Genomic DNA, 16,468 nt, shown 5'->3' on the forward strand with positions numbered 1-16,468 from the left:
TTGATTAACAGTCTAGTTTTTATTCTAAATTGGTGTATGATCTTAGTTGGTCTGACAGTTTCTTCCTCTTCCTTTGTAGTAACATCAATGTATTTTTGCGAGCTAATTTGCTTTCAATGTAGAAAGAATAGAGCATCCATGTATAATTTATTTCTGGAATTAAGAAGGTTAGACTACATTTCTGCTGTCACATTTGATAGTTTGACTTATTAATATACTCTGTTAAGATTTGGCAGCATTATCCTTTTTAAAATACACTTCGGTTTACGTTGTGGATGTGATAATGTTAAGGTTTTTGTTCCACAACATGAACTAATAAAATATGTAGATTATGTTTAGCTGTCCCTTTCAACACTTCTTGACTTGAAATGTTGCTATCAAGAAAACATTGCCTGATTATGCAGATACATGTTTCTCTTTCAGGAAATGGGAAAATAGGTAGCTGTGCAGCTGCTGAAGGTAGTTTTACTTCCCTTACTGGACTTCTGGAAGTTGAACCTCTGCACTTTACCTGTGTTTCAACTAGTGATGGAACTAGAATAGAAAGGGACGATGCAAGTACGTTTACTGGTATATACAATTTTTCTTTTTTTTCTACTTAACGTTGTTCCACAATATATTTTTCATTGGACATAAAAACAGTTTGACAAACAGATTGCCTGTAGTTTTGCAAGTGTTGAAATGTTTTGTTTGTACATGGGTTTTTTAAGTAGTTGCTATATGTGAAGTTAAACTTCTTGGAGCTTAACAAACAAACTGGATTAAAAATTTATTAATTTGAATCAATTTGTTTCTGTCGGAGAGTATAACATACAAGCTTGCATCTTTACCTTACAACCTTATGTGATGGAAGAATTCCGGAGCATGAGGTGGCTTTTCTGTAGTCCAAGTGTTGCATGGATGACCAGTGTGCTTATAGTCTATAAGCCATATACTTTGTAAATCAAGATGATATTACTTTATAGCAAGAACTGGATAAAAGGAGATATTTCTCGTTTTTACATTGCTCTGAACAATTAATAAGTAATTGAATGTTTTACAATTTCTACATACATGTTTTGTTTTGTTTTGTTTGTTTCATGCCAGTGAGTACCTTTGGGGTTACCCCAGCAGTTGGTGGCCTCTCTTCTGGAACGGTTGGGGAAGCCTCGACAGCACTGAGTTCAGCAGCCCAGGTAGCTTTGCAGTCTCTCTCTCATGCAATGGCCTCAGCCGAGCAACAGCTCCAGGTGCTGCAAGAGAAACAGCAGCAGCTTTTGAAGCTTCAGCAACAGGTTGGAGGCTATTTGGCTATATTTTAGTGCTGTCTCTAAACTTCGAAAGCTGACAAAGTAGTTGCAAAGCTAGTTGCCTTTTTTTTTTTTCTTCTTTTTTTCTCCATAGTGTATTTGAGGAAGGAACAGCTCTGCACTCTGGATCACTGTTATTAAACAAAGTGCTGAGAGTGTCTCCCATGCTGCTTTGGTCTTTCAGACTTGTTTTTTGTGTATTTTGAGGGTGGGTTGGGAGTTTGTAGTCAAAACTAAGTCTTAATGTGTAAGTATATCAGTCCGAATTTGAAAAAGCCCACTGAAATGAAAAGGACCGTTGCTGACACAGCAAAGTACCAGTCATAAAGCCGTTGTCAGTATGAGGCTTGGCTGTGTCGGCTCTACTTTGCTGATCAGTGGTAGGGGTTTTATTATTTTTTTGATTACTCCAGTTGATTACTCATGTTCCTCAGCAAGTGAGTCAAATTAAATAGAGTTTAATTTTTCAGCTTGTAGTTGGACATCTAACATGGCTATGTTGAAAGGAGCTTAGGTTTATTAAATCTAGTTGTATAAAGAAGTTGAATTAGTGGCTCAGTACTACTCCTGTGTTCACAAGCAGTATTATCTGCTACATACTCTGCTTTCATTTTCCCCACAGAAAGCTAAACTGGAAGCAAAATTACATCAGACAACAGCAGCAGCGGCAGCAGCAGCATCAGCAGTTGGTCCTGTTCACAACTCTGTGCCTTCTAATCCAGTAGCAGCCCCAGGGTTCTTCATTCATCCTTCAGATGTCATTCCACCCACACCAAAAACAACTCCTCTCTTCATGACTCCACCTTTGACTCCACCTAATGAAGCAGTTTCTGCTGTTATTAGTGCCGAGCTTGCTCAACTTTTCCCTGGTTCAGTCATTGACCCCCCAACAGTTAACCTTGCAGCACATAACAAAAATACAAGCAAGTCTAGAACGGTAATTATTTTCATTTATTTTTCTCAGAGAAACAAGATACTGTAAGCATTACCAGGGTCTTAATTTGTACTTGAGTGCTAGTAAATACACGTTAATTTGGGTGAGATGTGAAAACTATATCACTAAATTTAGACAATATGAAAAGGACTTAAGGAAGCAAAATATGTTATAGTACCTCGAATGGTTTCTCTTAATTAGAGCTATCTTAACTGTATAAGGAGTTACTAATTCTTTGAATATATTTTGATGGTTCATGCTCAGATCTAAATGTAGTGAGGTGTTGTCAAAATTGTACATATTTAAATCACAAGAGGTTTTCTTACAGTCTTTTGTAGAGAACAGCTCATTATAAATGCGTAGATTTTAATCACTTAATTTTACTGATGTTTTTGCACTCTTCAGAATCCACTTGGATCTGGTCTTGCTCTTGCAATATCTCACGCTTCACACTTTCTTCAACCTCCACCTCATCAGTCAATTATTATAGAGCGAATGCACTCAGGTAAAACCACAATTCCTAATAATTATTTTGACACATTTTCTATTAAGAAATGGAATATTTTCTGGGGCCTTACGTAAGTTGCTTAGCTACAGTCTCACTTGGCTTTTCAGAGAAAAGATATTTCTCAGTTTATATTCTGTCATATCTGGAGGTTTAAGACCCAGCATTTGGTGACAGTTGAAAAATCCTGGGGGCTTGGGGAATATGTTGGTTCTCTGGACAAAGCACCTGTTCTGAAATAGTGCATAAAAAGCAAAAAAAGTTCATTAAGTTGAAGCCAGAATTTTCTTCTCCAAGTGTGCAAGCTGTAGTGAGAGTTTCTGAGATGGAGCAGGTGTTTTTAGCCTCAAATATACAAATATACCTTTTAAACAATATATAAAAAATGGCTTTATGGTTGGAGAAGTAGCATCTCTTCACTGGTTAGCATACACTGGTATTTTAGGCAACTCTGTGTTTTTCCTCTAGGAGCAAGAAGATTCGTGACCTTGGATTTTGGAAGACCTATATTACTGACGGATGTATTGATTCCCACTTGTGGAGATTTGGCTTCTTTGTCAATTGACATCTGGACTTTAGGAGAAGAAGTGGATGGGAGGCGACTGGTAGTTGCTACTGACATTAGCACGCACTCACTTATTTTACATGACTTGTTGCCACCTCCAGTTTGCAGGTTTATGAAGGTAAAAACAAACTGCCTACTCTATCTTTTAAAGTCTTGACATTTATTACTATGTGAACTTAAGCTCTCTTCAGAACAAACTTTACTTGGCTATAACCTTTTGATGTGTTTTTGACTTGGTGTATATTTCACCTGTTTCCTTACAATTGTGTTACAAGGCAGTTGCGTTCTCTTTCAGATCACTGTTATTGGTCGCTACGGCAGCACAAACGCCAGAGCAAAAATCCCATTAGGCTTTTACTATGGCCACACCTATATATTACCCTTTGAAAATGAGCTGAAACTAATGCACGATCCCCTCAGAGGAGAAGGTGAAGCTGCAAATCAGCCTGAAATTGACCAGCATTTGGCGATGATGGTTGCACTGCAAGAAGACATACAGTGCAGGTTAGAAGGGAAAAATGGGTATTTACTAGTTATTCTGATGGAAAACACTGGGATGTAATCATGTTACAGATCTTTTTTCTTCCCATTATATTCTTCAGAGCAAAGAAAACTCTGCCTGTGTTGTAGGGTTGTTGCAGTGAATATCTTTGTAGCAGTAACAAAGACTGCACTGTATTTTTTTTTCAGTGTCTGTTTTAACAGTGCATTCAAAATGGATCAGAAGCTATCTTCTGGCAGGGTGACTGTCAAATATATTGCTGTTTGCTAATGTGTATTGAATTGTGTTTTTCGAATATTTCCCTTTAGGTACAATTTGGCCTGTCATCGGTTAGAAATTCTTCTGCAGAGTATTGACCTGCCACCACTCAATAGTGCTAACAATGCCCAGTACTTTTTGAGAAAGCCAGACAAGGCAGTAGAAGAAGATAGCAGAGTATTTTCTGCTTACCAGGATTGCATTCAGCTACAGCTTCAACTCAACTTGGCTCACCATGCTGTTCAGAGGCTCAAAGTAGCTTTAGGTGCAAGCAGGAAAACTCTCAAGGAGCAATCTGATCCAAAAGAGTTGATTCAGATGTCATCCACAGAACAGTTACGCACCATCATTAGATACTTACTGGATACTTTGCTTAGTTTGCTTCATTCTTCCAATGGTTAGTATTTTTTTGAGGTTTTATTTTTTGTCATGTTTTAGAAACAATTTACAAGTATTTCTATTTCTTGAGCTATACTTCCCTACTGTAAATCTTTTGAACTATATTTAGATGTAGAATCATAGAAATGTATAATTGCATTTGAGTTGGAAGGGATGTTAAAGACCATCTAGCTCCAACACCCTGCGATGGGCAGGGACATCTACTAGGCAGGTTGCTCAAAGCTACATCTACTATGATTTTAGTGGCTGGTAACATAAGTGTTCAGTTTCATCAGTGGCACCAAGCTGACTTAACCACTTCCCAAAAAGTATAGAAGGTGTCGAGGTCCTTCTCCCTCTTCTGTAGTCCTGGCTGCATATTCCTTTGTTCAGATAGTCACGTGATCCTTCTGTGGGCTGATCCAGTTTGCTGAAGTAACAAAAAACTGCTCAGGCAGAAGAGTCATGTTGTTTTCATAAGTAGAATCACCTTGTGGAAGAATCTGTAAGCATTGAAGCATTTGCAGCACTGGAGATTGATTAGGCAGTTAGAAGTGGGCAGGGGAAGCAGAAATTGCCTCGAGGAAGATGGGGGTGGGGAATTCATAAAACCAGTATCCCTACTCAGTTCATGATTTTTTAATATCCAGTAAAGATTTTTATCTCCTAAGCTTGTCATTGAAAGAATTCTTGGAGAATTGAAATTGAAAAGTCTTAGTAGGAGTAGTGGGTTTTTTGTTTTGATTTAGTTTTCTTTTTGCTTTTTTTGCTGTCTTGTAATTTTCTGTGCCAGTTTGTTCTTAAGTGGGGTGATGGTTTGGTTTTTGCTTTGTGTAGACTCGGGGTGGAGGGTATTTCCACTGACATGGAATTGATTTGGTTTTGACCAAATGGCCTGGTCTTTGAGTTACCTGCAAATTACCATCTCCCCATGTATTCCCTCCTTTCCTCCTGTACCATTTAGTCAAATCCTAGTCATTTAAAAACCTTACTGCAAACTTTTTGTTGCTGTGTTTTCGAGTCACTGTTTCTTTAAACATAGTTGCTCTTTTTTCTTAAAGGACACTCGGTTCCTGTGGTTCTGCAAAGTACTTTTCATGCTCAAGCTTGTGAAGAGTTATTTAAACACCTGTGTATTAGTGGAACCCCAAAGATACGATTGCATACTGGCCTTCTGCTTGTTCAGCTCTGTGGAGGAGAAAGGTGGTGGGGTCAGTTTCTCTCGAATGTACTGCAGGAACTATACAATTCAGAACAACTTCTCATTTTCCCACAGGACAGGTAAGATATAAGTGTATATTGATAAGTTACCTGTGGATCACTGAAGTAATTTTGTTGTTCATAACTTAACATTGGAATTGACAAAATATGACTGAAGGATACTTATCCATCATTTTCATTGATTTAAGAAATAGACCCAAAAAAGTATTACAAACGATAAATGTCTGATTGCAGTTATTTATTTCACCTATTTGGTGCTTGCACTACAATAAGTTCCTGGTTTTCCTTACTTGGAGATCTTTACATACCTAGCAGGATTGCTCCCAAGTGTCAAAACTGGCGTCCTCCTTTATCAAGTTTAAATGTACCCTCATCATAGAGCTGCTCTTCTACTGCATTTGGAAGTAGGATTGAGACTGGAAGGCACACTGTTAGCATTTAATGCAAAAGATTACACTGAGATAAGAGAAGCATGTGTAGAGTTGAGCACTGAATGTTAGATGTATTGGTTATTTCAGATTATTGATTGAGGTCTTTGATATTTTAAACATTAGCATTTTGTTTTAATCAGACATAGTTGCTGTTTTGTGGCTTTCTGCCTTCTTTGGACAGCAACATTTATATTTTCATATTTTTTTAAAATTAATTAATTCAAGGATATAAGAATACATGGATTTAATTATCTGTCCCAGCTATTCAGTAATATGTAATAGCAAATGAAATGGATGAGATCTTGTTTTGGGTGTGGAAGGCTCTGCTGGCCTCTTGAGGGTGAAAGAGAAAATGTTCACCCTAAAATGCTGCATTAAACTTTAAACAGTAGGATGTGAAATCCAGTTCACTTGCTGGGCCTCAGTACTGCTTTCTGTAGCAATCTGTGTCTCAGATGAAAGACTAGGACGATATTGTTCTGTAAGGGGTGTTTCAGAATATTACTGAATCTGAAAAGGAGATAAAATCTTAAATATGTAAATTTTATTTTTAGGGTCTTCATGTTGCTTTCTTGCATTGGCCAAAGATCGCTTAGCAACAGTGGTGTTTTAGAAAGTTTACTTAATCTCCTGGATAACCTGCTGTCACCACTGCAACCTCATTTACCTGTGCACAGAAGAACTGAAGGTAGCCCTCTAATTTGGGAAACTATTTTCATATTAATTGTAAGCTAGAAAATTGAGAGACTAACTCACAGGTTTTGGTGTAATAAAAGAAGAAATTGCTTGTTTACTTATATTTCCAAAACACAGTTGTTTTTCAAAATGTGATGAATCTTCTTGTTCTTTAGGTGGTCAAAGAGATTCCTCCCCCATCCCATTTAAATCTGAGCAAAATCTATTTGATTGATTTTAGTTCAGTTAGGAAGCTTTGACAGAGTGTGGGGAGCATCCAATGTGTAGACAGCTCTAGTGGCTCTAGTGACTTTGGAATTTAACATTTTGGAAAGAAATACTCCTTTTTGTTCATGAGATCCTTTCTAAGTTTCAAGCTTTTGAGGTGAAACACAGATATGAAGACAACTTTGTTAGGTGTATCTACATGGTTTCTGCAAGCTACATAGAGTTTGGGGTTTTTTTTGGTGATTATGAGGAATTTACATTTTTTTGACCCCAAAAAAATTACTGAAATTATAGTCTTCGAACTCAATTTTCTTTGGTGTTTTCTTAACCACCCTGAGGTTGAACCAAAGTCTTACTTTTAAAAACATCACACTGTAGGCTACTTCATTTGTAATGTATATGTAGCGGAGCCTCACAGAAGATACATTGTTTAAAATTCTTAGCCTTGTGAAGTCTGTAGATACCAGCTGAGACTCTGTCCTTACTTTTACTTTGTCTCCTGATGTAAACAAACATACAGCTGGTGTCAGAAGCTGTCCTATTGCTTTCCACTGGTCTACCCTGTACTTTCTCTATCATGGCCATATCCTGCTATAGTCTCTAACTAGTTTGAGGCAAACCCAAGCTTACATCTCCTCTACCTCTGTTTGCACTCTCCCCACAGCTTCCAATTCCTTTCATAGCTCTTGCCTTACTAGTTGTCCTCATGGAGGACTTTAGGAAGCAGAGGTAACTGATACTTCAGAGCTTTGTTTGCTGGTCTTCCAGCTTCCTTCCTCCTGGACAGTACAGGTGAGTACTAGGGCAATATTATGTGTGGTGGAAGCATCAGGTATGGCAGAAGAAATTCCTGTTTGAGAACTATCACACATAACTAAGGGTCAGAGGGTGAAAACTTGTCGGGGAAAAAGTCAAAAAACACAGGACAATCAGAGCGAGAGGTGAGTGTTGTGGGTGGAAAGAAGTTGAAAAGTTTGAGAGACACTTGGAGGAAGAGAAGTTGAGAATTTCTTTTTTTTTTTTTTTTTGGTGAGATATGAAAAGAAATACTCTTGTTTAAAGTCAAGTATGAAAAGGTATGTACTTCACTCTGCAGCAGGCTCCTTTCTTTTTATTCTGCCAACTAGAAAGGTGTGTAGTGGTCACCACTGCTACTCATTTCTGTTCTTGCAATTTAGACCTGTTCCTGTTCAGGTCCTGTTATGGACCTACCTGTTCGGGTTCTTCCTCTGCCTGCTTGGGGTGGGCTGTTTTCTGTCAGTGTGGTCAGGAAACTGGAATTAACAGGTTGGGCTGCATCCTATTGCTTGGATGCCAGCTACATGTGATTTTGGACAAGTCGTTTCTGTGCCTTAGTTTTCTTGTTTGGTCTGGACTTAATAATAGTTTGAGTTAATTAGAGTTTTTTGAAGTCAGTGCATGAAAAGCACAGTGTAGTTAAACGTGGCTCGGCACGCTGCGCAGATATGAAAATGTGCATTAAACCTCTAGTGCTGGTGTCCTTGCTGTATTGACATTATGTAGAAGTATGCTATTTGCATAATGACTGTAATTAAGTGGTCATTATTTGTAGGTTTCTGGTCTTTGTTGAGCACTCATGAGTTCACTTTAGAACTGTTCATTTAGACTTTTCCACACACACAAAGATTTCTCTTGAACAATGTGCAAGATCTGGTTTTTTCCCTTCTACCCATACAAAAACACGGCATTTGAAGTGTGGGACTGGAGTAGGCAATAGCCAGTCGTTAATGCCATCAGCGTTATTGATCTAGTCTGAACTCAGTCTTGGCTTTCCTGCATCTTATTCAAGTGGCTACATGGAAATACACTAATAAGGGAATAAAACTTAAGGTATTTGCGTGCACGGTTGTAACTGCCTTGTTGAAACCCTGGTTGATGGAGGAATTTCACACTATGGAATTTGAGACATCTAGTTTATGTGCTTTAATGCAAATAACTGTCGTGCATTTTGTATTTAGGAAATTTAGACATATAGTTTTTGACTTTTTCGAAAAAATGCTGCTTAATTTTTAACTTGAATAGTAGAGATGAGGCTTTTGACTTCTGACTTCATCAAACTAAGAGAACAGTGACATTTTGTTTTGCATCTAAGTTTTATGCTGAATGTTTGGTTTTTCCCCTCATTTTTGAGTGCTCAGATTCTTATCCTCTTAAAAAAAAAAAAAAGAGAGGGAAGTGGCCTAGTAAAGTATGTGTGAAGTTTATTATGGCTTCAAATTAAGGCTCTCAAATCTGTTTATTTTGAAGGAGTTTTAGACATTCCCATGATCAGTTGGGTTGTAATGCTGGTGTCCAGACTACTGGATTATGTAGCTACTGTTGAAGATGAAGCAGCCACGGCCAAGAAACCTCTGAATGGAAAAGAGAGAGAACGATTTTTGACAGGTATATCACACTTATTATCAAAACTTGCTTCTATGAGTATTGCTTTAGGAACTGTTCAAATACTAAAAATGTATTTTCAATTCACTTGAAAAATGAGATTTTAAAAATGGATTTTATGATAATTTTATTTGCACTCTTATCTGCTTCTTTGAATTCCCTTCTCATTAAAAATACAATTTCTTTCATTTTTTTTAAGGAAAAAAAAAGCAGGATAGATTTTTGGGTTATAAAATGTCTGTATATTGTCCTGTGGCTGTGGCCTATACAACTGAGAGAGTTGAGACACTTGTAGTGTTAGAAAGGGCAACAGTATGACTTCATACTGTTTTGGTATTTGTATCCAGTATTTTTAAATGCATTTTTTGTTTGGTTTGTTGTTGTTATTGTGCTGATTAGGTATGGTTTTCTTTGAACATCTTTTCTAAAAATAAAAACATAAAGTTTTTATGTTATGAAGGTGTTCAGATATTTTTATTTAGGACAGTCTTGCTAACCTCCATATATGTTTTAAGAATAATGAAAACAACATGGTACCACTGCATTTTAAAATCACACAGAAATATTACTGTCGGGGTGATAGTTGCATAACACTAAGAGAGTTAGATTTTGTTTGTTTCACTAGTATTTAGTTTATTGAGATGCTAACCATTGCCGAAACACAAAGACTTTTCTCTGGAGTTAAGCGAGATTTAATAAGATGGATTAATATATCCTTTTTTTTTTTTTCTATTTGCCTTAGGAAACCAGTGGAGTTTTATAAACAATAGCCTTCACACTCAGAGTCTGAGCAGATCTACTAAAGGCAACAGTAGCCTAGATAGACTGTATTCCCGAAAGATCAGAAAACAGCTTGTGCATCATAAACAGGTGACTTCCAGCACGGTAGTGGCTATTTTCACATAAGTATATATTATTTACAGGATTTGTCATTTCTAGAATGAACAGCTTTGGCCTTGGGACTCATTCAGCCTTGCTTTTGCATTGGTCTGGTTCTGTAGCTAAAGGCTGCCTAACTTCTTTGACATTTGTCTTAAACCGTGGGGCATGGGATCTACTGGAAGAACAAATGTTGGAGTGTACTGTTGCACTCTGTGGCCCATATTAGACAATAAATATAATGTACTTTCTAAATATGAGTACACCTGAGTGCAAGTACCTAAGCTGTGATTTAAAAGTATTTTAAAAGCTCAAGTTACAATTCAAACTGAAGATTGCTATCATATGAACATATACTGATCCTTTTAACATCTTATTGCTTAAGTTTTCATTTATTCCTATTAACATTTTCTTTTAGCAACTTAACTTATTAAAAGCAAAACAGAAGGCTTTGGTGGAACAGATGGAAAAAGAGAAAATACAAAGCAACAAAGGATCATCATACAAACTTTTAGTAGAACAGGCAAAACTAAAGCAGGCTACTTCAAAGGTATGATTGTAACTGACTTCTTGTCCTTTGTGTGAAAAGACCTGTTCCTGCAAAGTCATTTTTGTCCTACTTTGACCTTACTATAAAAAGTTGTTTCATCATGGCTGCTATCAGGTATATTCTAATACTGAAAACAGCAGCCATCTGGAAATTTACTGCTCTGTGAAAAATAGTTTATCCTTCTGCAGGGGTTTTTTAGGTAGTCGTGGCCAAAATCACTAATAAACTTGTAGCTTTGGGAATGCCAGTCATGTCATTAAACTTTGGATGACATGCACCAATGAAAACGTAAAATAATACTTTATATGGCTAGCTTTTATGCTTGATGCTCTTCTGGATGCTTTTCTGGTTGAGTAATGAGAAAATAATCATGCCTATGTCTCCCCAAACTAATAAATATTACTTTTGAGAATGTTTTTTGAACTTTCTCATAAGCTTCATAGCTTCCTAAAAGTACTTGCTGCTTAAGTTATGGCATCTTGCAGTAAGCCCCAGGTACTGAGTGTGGATGTAGTAGTTAAAGAATTATGAGATGAGGTGCTGAAATTTAGGGATTTCTGGAGATGACAATATGGACTTTGCAAGGAACACAAAAAATGTATAAATCTTTCTAGCTACCAAACTGAGATATCTCTTTAAATATTTACTCACTAGTTTCAGTAGTACTCATGTCTGTTAGGATGACTGAAAGTAGGTCTATGGAAAGAGATTATAGTGTTGGACCTTACAGGCAATCTAAAGGGAAATCTTACAACAATTTCCAGTAAAGATGGGAAAAAAAATAAACAGTAGCATAAAAATAAGCCCTAAGTTTTCACTAACCATGCTTGTCATGAGCTGTTCTTTCCTGCACTGTCTTCTGCTTTATTCCAGCAGGTTATATCCACTGGTGGCCCCCTTGAGCCACTGGCTGAACTATGCTGTCCAGATATTTAAATTTCACTTTATAGCAGCTGTGTTGCATCAAAAAACCATGTGGAACTAAAGAATTTCCCCTTACCATTTCTTAACTTCTAGTTATGGTATTACCATATACTTGATAGCTACGTTTCATGCAGGTTTTGCTCTTTCACCTACTAATCACTTTCAGTTATGACAAGCTGTGAGTAATTTAAAACATGTACTGTATTTAGGAGAAAGCTGAAACCTTTGTGTTAGTAAATAGCTCTTCGGTCTACTTCAGTAGCTTCTTTCTCAAGTGAGATTGTAAGAGGCATTTGTGTCATCTAATAACTGCTAGTGCAGCTGATACCATGAGCTGAGCTGCTAAATGTATGCCCTTGGTGCATGAGAGGATTAATAAAAGCACCTTCTTTTCTCCCTTAAATTTGTAGGCCCTCTGTCAAAAGGTTGTGGTTTAGAACTCTGATCCACTATCAAACTAGTTCAATTTATGGTGGCTAATGCACATTTTGTACCATGGAAGTATTAAGAATTTTAGAGATTACTGATGATTTATCTAATGTGAAGAACTGAGAAGGCAGTGTTCTTGTAAGGGTGCATTTCCATATTAGCTATTTTTATATGCAGTTTGCTTCATGGTAACCATAGCTTTACGTACAGGTGTGGAAATATGAAAAAAACTTCTAAAATACATATTTGCAATATGTTTTACGGCAAACATAAAGGCTTAATAAAGGTACTTGTGCACAACTGGATTTGGTTTTGAGTTTGTCACCTGAGATACCACGCTGCCAAAGCAAATTTCTGCCAATAATGCCTGAATTCCATTCCAGATTCTCGAATATTTTTAGATTTTCTTTTATTTTCTTAAGAAGATTTACACTTACTGTTATTGCTGCATCACTGCTTCACTGGGAAAAGATTTAGAGGTTAGTTTTAAAATGTAACTGTTCTTTCAAATTTAATTTCTGCAGCACTTCAAGGACTTAATACGCTTGCGTAGAACTGCAGAATGGCCTCGTTCTTCTTTAGATACAGAAGTATCAACAACAAAGGAAACTCCAGAAATTGAACCACTTCCATTTACACTGGCCCATGAACGCTGTATTTCTGTAGTGCAAAAGCTGGCGCTCTTTCTCTTGTCCATGGACTTTACTTGTCATGCAGATTTACTTCTTTTTGTTTGTAAGGTAAACAGAACTCTGTAGTGACCACATTAAATTAGCTTTCTATTACTGCTTTCTGCTTGCTTGATGGTAAAAATTAGCTGCAGCATTAAAATTTGAAGTAATTTTTGGTGAGGAAGTTTTTCTGATCTGTCACTTTTTGTGTAACTTAGAATATGATGGCTTCAAAATTGCCTGGAAAAATCAACTTTAAAAAAATATGTTTGTGTAATTACACTTACAAAATTCTAAAATTTGAGCTGGTAAAAATACCTAATTTACTTGTAAACAAAATCTGATAATCATAAAAATTAAAGCTGTTTTATACTTCATAGGGTTAAATATGAATAGGCATATGTATTTTTTATAGGTTCTTGCTAGAATTGCAAACGCTACAAGACCAACAATTCATTTATGTGAGATTGTAAATGAGACTCAATTGGAACGATTATTGCTGCTTCTTGTTGGAACTGACTTTAACAGAGGAGACATCTCTTGGGGAGGAGCATGGGCTCAGTATTCTCTGACTTGTATGCTACAGGATATTCTAGCAGGTTTGTTTTAAGTTCATATTTTTCAGAATGTACATTGCACTTGAATCTTTTTTCCTTTAATGTTTTAGGAGGCTTTTTTTAATACTATATTAGAATCTGCTGACACAAGACTATTAAAAAAAGCCACAAGCAAATCATAAAATTTAGTTTAGTGTGTAAAAATGCAGTTTAAAATTGCAATTACAGTCAATCCGGAATTAGTGACTTGTGCATGGAAAAGGTCAGATTTATATGAGCCTGATTATTTGAAAATTATTCAGAACTTCTCCCCTTGAAGAAGTAGCCCCTAGAGAATTTAAGAGTTAGATGAAGAAAAACAGACAGTTGGCCTAGACACAGGGATGTTAAGTTGTAACTGGAATAAAGCTTGAAATGAAGTTGTCTGCTTAATTTAATACATAGGAGAGTTGTTGGCACCTATAGCAGCTGAAGCTATGGAAGAAAGTGCTTTGGGAGAAGATGCTGGTGCTTCGGCTGGGGATTCTGATGACTCTCTCCAGCAGTCCACAGTTCAGTTAGTGGAGACAATAGATGAGCCCTTGACACATGACATCACAGGTAAATTATTCCATAATCTTGATGTATATATGTATATTGAAAAGAGTAAAAAAAACTTTTACTCATCTATCGAGGTGCCAATCACTGATTTTTTGGTGGAAGGATACTTAGTTTCTTGTGATATAGGCAGATTATGAACAATTCTGTGATAACTAAAAAATGGTTATTTTTGCCATTATTTTTAAAAGGCAACTTGATTGCATTTATTAACTTTTTCCACTAAGTTGTAATATTAAAAGCCTTAAAATTACCCACTAAGTGTATGATACATCTATGTTTTATAATTTTTACTTGGTAGTGTTAATACTCTTTTAATCAATCAAAGGTGCTCCACCACTGTCATCTTTGGAAAAAGATAAGGACATTGATCTTGAATTACTGCAAGACCTGATGGAAGTCGATATTGATCCTTTGGATATTGATTTGGAAAAAGATCCCCTTGCAGCCAAAGTCTTCAAGGTATATCATACCTGAGTTTTCAAGATAACCTTTACATGTGAAATATGAACATCCTTTCTCTCTTACACTGCTTCAATACTGGTATTTGATGTCCTAGACCTGCTTTTAGTTTTTTATAAATGTTTAATGCAGAATGACAGGAAAGAATGTAGAGATTGTTCAGTCTCAGTTGACCACAAAATATCTTGCTTTTGGATGAAGATTCCTATATAAAGAAGAGGTTCTGAATTTACTTATACTTCAGTACATGTTAAAGACAACAAAAGCATAACATAAAGGAAAAATAAGATCTAGTCTTGTCCTTTCTTATTAAGAATAGGGTACCATTTACTGCTGCAATTAGTCTTAAAAGTTTATACTATTAGTATTGTGTTTAAAAAAAAGGAAGTCAGCAGTGACCAGTGCTCAGACTGGCTTCAGACTACAAAGAGAAACAACTAACTTCCAAACTTATGTCACTGTGGAACAAGAAAATTACTAAATGCTTTCATACTTAAAATGAGGGCTAACCATATCAGAGGTAGTACAATAACATTTAGATGTAATAGTATATATAGTGGCAATGTGTGTTAAAAACAAAAAATATTTCAGCTGTAAAGAAACACTGCTGTTCATAACAAAATGTCAACTCTCTTTTGTTTGTTTGTAAGGATGACATTTGGAGTTTTTGCACACCTCTCATTATTGACTTAAACCGTTAGTCTCATTTGAATTAACCTAAATTACCTGTCTCACCACTTGCTCAGAAAACACTAAATTTTTTTTCTGTATTTCCTCATATGTCCTTCTGCGAATTATCTATCCTATAAAGATTTTTTTCTTTAAATCTACCACCAAAAATTACATTTACTGCTTAATTTTTTGTTACTGATGTTTCCTGCCTTCTTTATTCTACTGTGATTTCATGTGGCAGTACTCCTTAGTCCACTTCATCTACAGATACCTTCATAATCTTATTGCCTGATTTGTTGTCCTCTAACAAACAGCATAAAAACACTTCTTCATACTTGCTTCTGTATCTGTAAAACGAGAGTTGGTATTGAATGTCACCATAAAAAAGATAGGCATACACAAATTGCCTTCATGCAGTGTTACATTGCTTTTTTTTCTTGTGATGCATATGCTTTCTTAGTGTCTTAAATTATGACACAAGTAGAGATTATTCAATTCTTTTTTTTGCAGAGCCAGTACAAATAGTCCCTGAGCCTCACTGAGGCTTCAAGGTACTTAATTAGTACAGTTAGTAGTGTAGTATTCTCTCTTGATAAATAACTCCTCAAAATATTTGTGTGATACTCTACTTCCAAATTTACAATATGGTACAAATGTGTGAATAAAAAACGATGATAACCTTTTTGAAATTGGCTTCTTGAGTCTCTGAGACAGCTAACTACATGCTAGATTTTGACAATCACTGAGGATTCAGTCTTATACTGCAGTAAGAATTGAAACAAAATTTTCTAAAGCTGTTGAATCCAATCTTCTGGTTTTAATTTTTTGTAACTTCAGTTTTTGTTTTTAGTCATTAAAAGCTTTTTGACAGTCTAAAGAGTTGCTGTTTATTTTTTTCCTTTTTTTTTTTTTGTTTTGTTTGATTTTTAAGCCTATAAGCAGCACCTGGTACGATTACTGGGGTGCCGAATATGGCACCTACAATTACAATCCTTACATTGGAGGTGTTGGAATTCCAGTTGCAAAACCACCCGTAACGACAGAGAAAAATGGATCACAGACTGTCAGCATATCAGTCTCCCAAGGTAAGCAATGAAGTGAGGTTTTGTTTGGGGTTTTTTTCTGTTATACTGTATTCGACACTTCAGCACATCACACTATTTTAACAATCTGTGTGTTACGTGGAAAGAATTACATTTCCTATATATCACATTTTTTTTATGTGAGAGAATATGGTGTGAAACTTGTATTTAAAACAGCCCAACATAGCAGAAAATCTTATTTTCTAACGTTTTTGAATGCACTATAGGCAGTTTAAAATCCTTCCTGTTTTCACAG

The 16,468-nt window shown here is 36.2% G+C and overlaps 1 protein-coding gene across 1 annotated transcript in view; it reads left to right on the forward strand.

The window, feature by feature from the left end:
* Window positions 1-16,468, forward strand: part of BIRC6 (baculoviral IAP repeat containing 6) — a 171,501-nt gene that overhangs the window by 57,272 nt on the left and 97,761 nt on the right. The window contains exons 23-39 of the mRNA XM_017806694.1: window positions 424-570; window positions 1,087-1,274; window positions 1,912-2,226; window positions 2,629-2,728; window positions 3,197-3,411; window positions 3,589-3,797; window positions 4,104-4,450; window positions 5,493-5,712; window positions 6,638-6,771; window positions 9,255-9,392; window positions 10,132-10,259; window positions 10,687-10,818; window positions 12,696-12,911; window positions 13,258-13,441; window positions 13,844-13,999; window positions 14,325-14,458; window positions 16,062-16,215. Of these exons, the coding sequence (XP_017662183.1) occupies window positions 424-570; window positions 1,087-1,274; window positions 1,912-2,226; window positions 2,629-2,728; window positions 3,197-3,411; window positions 3,589-3,797; window positions 4,104-4,450; window positions 5,493-5,712; window positions 6,638-6,771; window positions 9,255-9,392; window positions 10,132-10,259; window positions 10,687-10,818; window positions 12,696-12,911; window positions 13,258-13,441; window positions 13,844-13,999; window positions 14,325-14,458; window positions 16,062-16,215 (3,117 nt within the window). The remainder of the gene's footprint in view (window positions 1-423; window positions 571-1,086; window positions 1,275-1,911; window positions 2,227-2,628; window positions 2,729-3,196; window positions 3,412-3,588; window positions 3,798-4,103; window positions 4,451-5,492; window positions 5,713-6,637; window positions 6,772-9,254; window positions 9,393-10,131; window positions 10,260-10,686; window positions 10,819-12,695; window positions 12,912-13,257; window positions 13,442-13,843; window positions 14,000-14,324; window positions 14,459-16,061; window positions 16,216-16,468) is intronic.

This window comes from Lepidothrix coronata, unplaced genomic scaffold (assembly GCF_001604755.1).
Source record: "Lepidothrix coronata isolate B3197 unplaced genomic scaffold, Lepidothrix_coronata-1.0 Scaffold16, whole genome shotgun sequence".
Taxonomy (NCBI): domain Eukaryota; kingdom Metazoa; phylum Chordata; class Aves; order Passeriformes; family Pipridae; genus Lepidothrix; species Lepidothrix coronata.